This window comes from Bison bison, unplaced genomic scaffold (genome assembly GCF_000754665.1).
Source record: "Bison bison bison isolate TAMUID 2011002044 unplaced genomic scaffold, Bison_UMD1.0 scf7180017845289, whole genome shotgun sequence".
Classification (NCBI taxonomy): Eukaryota; Metazoa; Chordata; class Mammalia; order Artiodactyla; family Bovidae; genus Bison; species Bison bison.
Window position 1 is genome coordinate 46,338 of NW_011475862.1, and position 7,199 is coordinate 53,536.

Here is a 7,199-nt window from a genome sequence, read left to right on the forward strand (position 1 = left end):
GCCCGAGGTGTCCGCGCCGTCACGGCCTTCTCCTGCCGCGCCTTTTCGCCCCTGCAGTCAGCCTGCTCAGCCCGCCTCCTGCTCCCACTAAGAGCCCCCGCGGTGTCGTCGTGTAAGCCCCACTGCTCGGTGGAGGAGGGTTTCAGGAAGGCCTTCCGCTTGCCTGTTACTCCTCTGCTCTGAGTGCTTCAGAGAGAAGCTCTGTCTCTAAAGGCCGTTTGAAGATCAGATCTCAGCGGACAGATGAGCTGAGCTGCCGGAGATTATACTCACCCAGCCAGCATCAGGCCTTTTCTCTGCCAGAGTCCGAACAAAATCCGGGCCCTGTGGTAAGCAGATCGAGAGATGAAGACGAGGTGCGCTGGGCCTCCCCCGCCGGGGGCCGCCTGCATCCGGCACCGCGTCCCGGGCCCCGCACTTACTCGGGACGCGTCCAGAAGCTGCTCGATCTGCCGGTCCTTTCTGCTGTTTTCCTCTTCAAGGCGCCGAAGCTTCGTTCTCATCAGATCCACATCACTCTTTTGCATGTTTAGTGACTGAAGGAAAGAAGGGCCACACACACACACACCGCGCACACACAGCATCGGGTGAGACACGGAGACGGAGGGGGGCGTTCAAAGCGCCTGGTTCCCGAGCGGGCGCTGCGTGCACAGAGGGCGAGGCAGGTCTGGACGTTACCGTGGAGGTTGGGGCTGGGGGGCAGACACCCCGTCAGGTGCAGGGCGACCCAGGAAACCAGGAACCCTGCCCCCTAAAATGCGAGCAGCGCCCCCGCCGCAGACGGGCGCCGCTCACAAACGGCACGGCCAGTGGCAGTCCTGGGGGCCGTGGGAGCGTTCCTCACGTCACAAACGGTCACGGGCTAACGTCTGCTCAAGACTCATCCTCAACTAAGGCTCAGCAGGTCAGAGCGCCGGTCCCCACACGTTTATCTGTGGGTGAATTTCCCACCCATCTGCGGTGAATTTAGAAGGAAGACTGTCGATTTTTCATAAAACTAAGTTTATTCACTGTTTACAACTATCCTGTATTTTGAAATGATGTCCTTCCTATTACACCAGACACGTGTGGTCCTTTGAGGAAATGCTCACGGGAGGGGACTTCTAACAGCCTCACTTAAGGAAACTTTCTCCTGGTCCGGGGAACCCCACGGCTGGGAAAGTGTCAGGTTAAGTCAGCGCGTGTGAGCCTCATCCAGAAATGCCCACGGGGTCAGCCAGCACTGGAGCTGACCGGCTTCCAGCACAGCCTGGACCCGAATTAGCCAATCATCTTGGAGACGTCCTGTCAAGGGACTCACAGTGCTCAGCAGAGTCTGAGCATCAGAACAGACCTGGCTTGGCCACTGGAGAGACAGTCGGGCGTCCACCCACTGCGGGCAGTCGGGAAAGCCGGCCAGCGGCTGCAGCCGGCAGAAGAGATGCTTGGCCCTCAGGGCCCGTTTCGTGAATTAATTAGTTAACGCCCATTCACTGGGAAAGACAAGAAATCCGATAACGGGAATTCTGCTTCCAGGAATACCTACCCTGCTCAGCATAGCTAAGAACCCTGCACCAAAGCCCTCTCGTGGATTACTGCGTTGAACCCTCACAAAACCCCATGAAGCTGCACTTACGACCCTCCCCATTTTCAACAGCACACTGAGACGTCACTTGCCAGAGAAAAACCACCCTGTGCCCCTGCCCCCGGGGCAGCAGAGTGCTGAAGATAAACCCTCCCCTCGGAAGGGAGGAGGAGGCCCGTGTACTTGGAATAAGGCAGTGATCCCACTCAGAGACCCGCTTCCGGCCCCAAGAAGGCTCCCCCTGAGTGTCGCCACCCTGAGGACGCAGGGCTCTTAGTCACCTCCCCGGGTGAGGACCCTGAAGCTCCCACAGGAGGGCTGTCGTGTACGGGGACCCTCGCCCAAGGTGGCTTCCGGGCTCTTGTGTGCTCTCGGCACGCCGGCCGCCAGCACCCTGCTTGACCTCGTGCCAGATGGGTCCCAGCTCTACTGGCGGGGGGCGGAGCGCAGCCTGTGAACAGACCCGTGTCACGGACGGGCAGGGCCCCCCGAGTCTCCGGGCGGCACCAAGAGCCGGGCGTGGCGTAGGGGGGGCGAGACGGGGACAAGGGTGAGGCTGCTCACCTTGGGGCGGTTTGCGCTCTGGGGGCGGCAGCACGGGTTATGCAAATGGAGCCGCGGCCCCAGGAGGTAGGCGACCTTGCACATCCTGGGTCTGCTAGAGGTAAACCCTGGATACACTACAAGCCTCAAGGTCATCACCTCTCTCACGGGAGCATCGAGACAGAGCCACTGAGAGCTGTGAAATGCCATGAGTGCCGAAGAATAACGCAAACGGGAAGTTACTGATCACAGTAACAGCCAAAGAAAGACTCATCCTAACGCCAGGGCTCGGGGCGCAAAGGGAAATAACCTTGTCCCCCTGGGGCTGTCCCCCCAGGGAGACCCAGAGCTTGCTGGCTGACCGCAGTCCAGGCTCCCTCGCTGCTGGCGGGTGGCCCCCCAGGAGCCAGCGTCTCCCAGCTGCTCAGGCGCCCGGCCAGGGCTTAAACTCGGTGTCACCCTGCAACCCCTGCTCTTCCCACGGGACACACCCCGGCACAGGTGTGGCCCCCCATCCACGTGACCGGGGCCCTCCCCGCTTAACAGTCGCAGAGGACGGGCGGGAACTCTACCTTCTTCAGCTCAATGATCTCGTCATACATGTCCTCCTTCTCTCTGTAGACAGGGTTCCCCGGAACGTAACCTGCGGGGAGACACACAGCCCTCTGAAAAGAAGAAGGAACGCTGGACTATACCTTAAGGGAAACCTGGAGGTTAATAAAATTATCTTTAAAAAAAACAATAAAAAAAGAACAAATGCATTTCGACATTTTTAACCTGATTATGGTCTTTCCCCAGAAGTAAGAAAACCCAAACAGGTATTGATTTGGAAAGAAGAAGCAAAAGAAAACTAAAAGATGTGAACACAGGACTTAATTACACTCAGAGGATTAAAGGGGAGCTGTTGTTGTTAAGTCACTAAGTCGTGTCCAACTCTTTTGCAATCCCGAGGACTGTAGCCCGCCAGGATCCTCTGTCCATGGGATTCTCCAAGTAAGAATACTGGAGTGGGTAGTCATTCCCTTCTCCAAGGGATCTTCCTGATTGAACCTGGGTCTCCCGCACTGGCAGGCAGATTCTCTACCACTGAGCCACCAGGGAAGCCCATGTGTTCATCTACAAAAGGATTAAAGGAGGGAGTCACAAAGAAAAGCCGTGTCTTTAGACTTGAAGCCGCAAACAAACAAACAGTCAAAAACAAACGCAATGGCATCATCATGCAGGTGCCAGCAGCCGGCCCTGCGCCCACCGTCGGCATAGTGCCCGGGGCACTCTGCTTCAGCGCGGTCCCTAATGGGGACAGGACTCTAAAGCACATAAGCCTGAAACAGCAATGCCGGCCAGCAGCACCGCAAGGCGACCAGCCCGGCCACCGGGACAAGGCTTCTCGGGGCTTCCCACGGCGCCGACGGAAGGGCAGTGGACGCTGGGGAGCAGGCGTGTGGACTCGGGCCAGACAGGAAGACAGCAGCACGACACCAGCCGGCCCTGCTTTGTGAGATTTGGGCTGTCTATCATCCTCGCAGCTTTCATTTCTAAGATCGTTTGCACAACCCGTTTCACGACGACTCCAGGGAGGCAGACACCACTGAAGCCAGGGATGACGTCTCCCTCCACAGCAGGAAAGCCACCCTCCAGGAGGCAGCAGGGACCTTCAGGACACTCGGCGGCCGCCTGCGGGGGGCCCGCCCCTCACTCTGCAGAGCACCCCCAAGTCCCCCGCCCGGCCTCGTGGCCGTGTCACCGCGGCGAGCTCACCGTGGCTGGCAGAACGCCTGAGGTTTGACCTCTTCATTCTCAAGGCTTCGGTCACAAAGTCGGGGGCGCTGCTGGGGGAGTGGGTCCAGGCACAGTCCAAGGTGAGGTCTGAAGTCAGGGCTGGGGTCAGACTGCCTGGTTTGAACGTGCACGGTTTTAACGCGACAGGTATGAGCAGACACAACGGACGGCGCTGCCTCTCGGAACCGGGCTCGGGGGGTTGAAGGAAGCTCACGGGACCCGTGGTGTATGAGCAACGTTCAGCCACCGGCCCCAAGATCAGCAAAGCCCTCCCTGTGGTGCCTGCCCACTTCCAGGCTGCGCATGTGCCCAGCACATCCCCTTCCAAGTTGCCGGCATGACCTCAACCGGCTCACACGACTCCCAAAGCTGTTGGGAGGAGGGCCTGTGACCCACCACAGCCAGCCCCACTCAGACAGGCCGAGACCCACAAGAGCAAACGTCAGAGGTCGCACACACTCGGAGTGTGCGCCTCAAGGCGCCACGTCCTTGACAAGGTCAGAAATGGAGTCTTTCAGACAAGGCGCATTCAAAGCTCTGTGTCGTCAGCACCTGGGACCGGGCGCTGCTCGTGAGCAGGACGGGTCTATTTCTTTCCTTCTTTTTAAGGAGGGCTCTATTTCCGAGGGGCGCGTGGGTACCTTGCTTGGAGCTTCCCAGACACAGCTTCTGGGGCGTTAAGGACATCCGGCCCCCGAGAGGCATGCTCGCCGCGGTCCTCAGAGATCTCCAGGAGGCCACCTTCCTCGGTTTAGAGTGATAAGGTGACTCTAGAAAGGCAACACATGGTTTTAGAGGTGCAGAACACTGTGCCCCCCAACATCTGTGCTTCAGAAAGACAAAGACGGTACAGGGAAACACTCACAACCGCCCCAGATGAGCACATGCCGGCAAAAATAAAAAACTACGGAAAAATACGGTTATGTTTATATACTCACATTTGCTTTTTAAATTTTATTATAAAGAAGTAACTGGAATTGATTTTAAAATATGAGCCTGAAGTTGTACCAATATTACAGTAGTTAATTTCCCATTTTCTCCCCCAGGGCATTTTTTTATTTTGTCACCAAAACAAAGGAAGGGTTTTAAAATTATATTTTAATCTGGAATTTTGCTGCTTCACATAAAATATAGAAATTGTGCAAATTTATGCAAAACCAAGTTGTTCATAAAACATGCTTATATTTCTTAAATACCAAAGCAATTTATATCTGTAGAAGGTCCTGAGATTCTAAATCAATGCATTTAGTTATTAAAATTTCTAAGATTTTTCCATGGCTTATGGAATTTATGGAAAATTCCCCTTTATCATTTAGGATGTGGGAGTAAAGACACATTGGGCCCTGAGGCGTTTCCACTCACCCAGGACCACTGTGCTCACTCCCAGGGTATTTGGAAGGTCTTCCAAACTTTAAACATGCATTTAAGTGCATATTTATGAAGGTGTATTAGTGATCAGGAAAAAAACCCCACAAACGACATTTCCCTCCTAAATGTACAGGGTTCATCAATAAATAGTGAGAATTCCACAAGATGCACGCCCATGGATAAAGTTGCAAAGCAGAGGGACTCAGCTGGTGGTTCCTGCTGGTGGCTGACGCTGTGGAACAATGAACACGGAGGGGCCAGAAGCCTCGCCACCTCGGAGCACGGCGAGGACCGGAAGCCTCAGCACACGGGGACTACAAACCCTGGAGACCCAGAGTGGGCAGTTGTTCAGTCGCTATGTCGTGTCCGACTCTTTGAGACCCCATGGACTGTAGCCCGCCAGGCTTCCCTGTTTTCCACTCTCTCCTGGAGTTTGCTCAAATTCACGGGCACTGAGTCAGTGATGCCATCTAACCATCTCATCTTCCGCCGCCCCCTTCTCCTCCTGCCCTCAACCTTTCCCAGCATCTGGTCTTTGCCCATGAGTCGGCTCTTTGTGTCAGATGGCCAGTACTGGGCAGTAGAGACACATTTATGAAGTGAACGGGACAGCCTGGGTTCCTGCTGTTGTGGCTCGGAAATCAGACAGGGGTACACCTATTAAGGGAATGTTAGGAGTTAGAACTGGACATGGAATAACAGACTGGTTCCAAATAGGAAAAGGAGTCCGTCAAGGCTGCATATTGTCACCCTGCTTATTTAACTTATATACAGAGTACATCATGAGAAACGCTGGGCTGGAGGAAGCACAAGCTGGAATCAAGATTGCCGGGAGAAATATCAATAACCTCAGACATGCAGATGACACCACCCTTATGGCAGAAAGTGAAGAGGAACAAAAAAGCCTCTTGATGAAAGTGAAAGAGGAGAGTGAAAAAGTTGCCCTGAAGTTCAACATTCAGAAAACTAAGATCATGGCATCCGGTCCCATCACTTCATGGGAAATAGATGGGGAAACAGTGGAAACAGTGTCAGACTTTATTTTTCTGGGCTCCAAAATCACTGAAGATGTTGATTGCAGCCATGAAATTAAAAGACACTTGCTCCTTGGAAGGAAAGTTATGACCAATTTAGACAGCATATTAAAAAGCAGAGACATTACTTTGTCAACAAAGGTCCGTCTAGTCAAGGCTATGCTTTTTCCAGTAGTTATGTATGGATGTGAGAGTTGGATTATAAAGAAAGCTGAGCGCTGAAGAATTGATGCTTTTCAACTGTGGTTTTGGAGAAGACTCTAGAGTCCCTTGGACTGCAAGGAGATCCAGCCAGTCCATCCTAAAGGAGATCAGTTGTGGGTGTTCACTGGAAGGACTGATGTTGAAGCTGAAACTCCAATACTTTGGCCACCTGAGGCGAAGAGCTGCCTCATTGGAAAAGACCCTGATGCTGGGAGGGATTGGGGGCAGGAGGAGAAGGGGAAGACAGAGGATGAGATAGTTGGATGGTATCACCGACTCAATGGACATGGGTTTGGGTGGACTCTGGAAGTTGGTGATGGACAGGGAGGCCTGATGTGCTGCAGTTCACGGGGTCGCAAAGAGTTGGACACGACTGAGCAACTGAACTGAACTGAACTGAGGAGCTTGGGATGGGGGGGGGTGTGGGGGAGGAGACACAGTGCATCCTGCAGTGAGCAGGGGGCCTGGGATCAGCCCTGGTGCCTGGACAGGCGTCCGGTGTGGCTAGGGGAGGGCCCAGGGGCTGGGGGAAAGCACCTATTTGGTGGTTTTGATGCTTTGGGGGCTCTGGCCACCCTAAATTATGCAAAACACACCTCTGACATTTACAGAAGTCAAGATAAAAAGCAATTTGATTATTAGTATTTTCAACACTTGAAATGCTTGACTTCCAGTAAGTAAGAATAATGGAAGATGATCTCACATTT

General features: G+C 54.0%; 1 protein-coding gene across 1 annotated transcript in view; it reads right to left on the reverse strand.

The window, feature by feature from the left end:
• Positions 1–7,199, reverse strand: part of IQCE (IQ motif containing E) — a 31,426-nt gene that overhangs the window by 21,473 nt on the left and 2,754 nt on the right. The window contains exons 3-7 of the mRNA XM_010833241.1: positions 4,528–4,656; positions 3,866–4,000; positions 2,680–2,750; positions 423–536; positions 274–324 (exon numbers count right to left, since the gene is read on the reverse strand). Coding sequence (XP_010831543.1) covers positions 274–324; positions 423–536; positions 2,680–2,750; positions 3,866–4,000; positions 4,528–4,591 — 435 coding nt within the window. The 5' untranslated portion in view covers positions 4,592–4,656. The remainder of the gene's footprint in view (positions 1–273; positions 325–422; positions 537–2,679; positions 2,751–3,865; positions 4,001–4,527; positions 4,657–7,199) is intronic.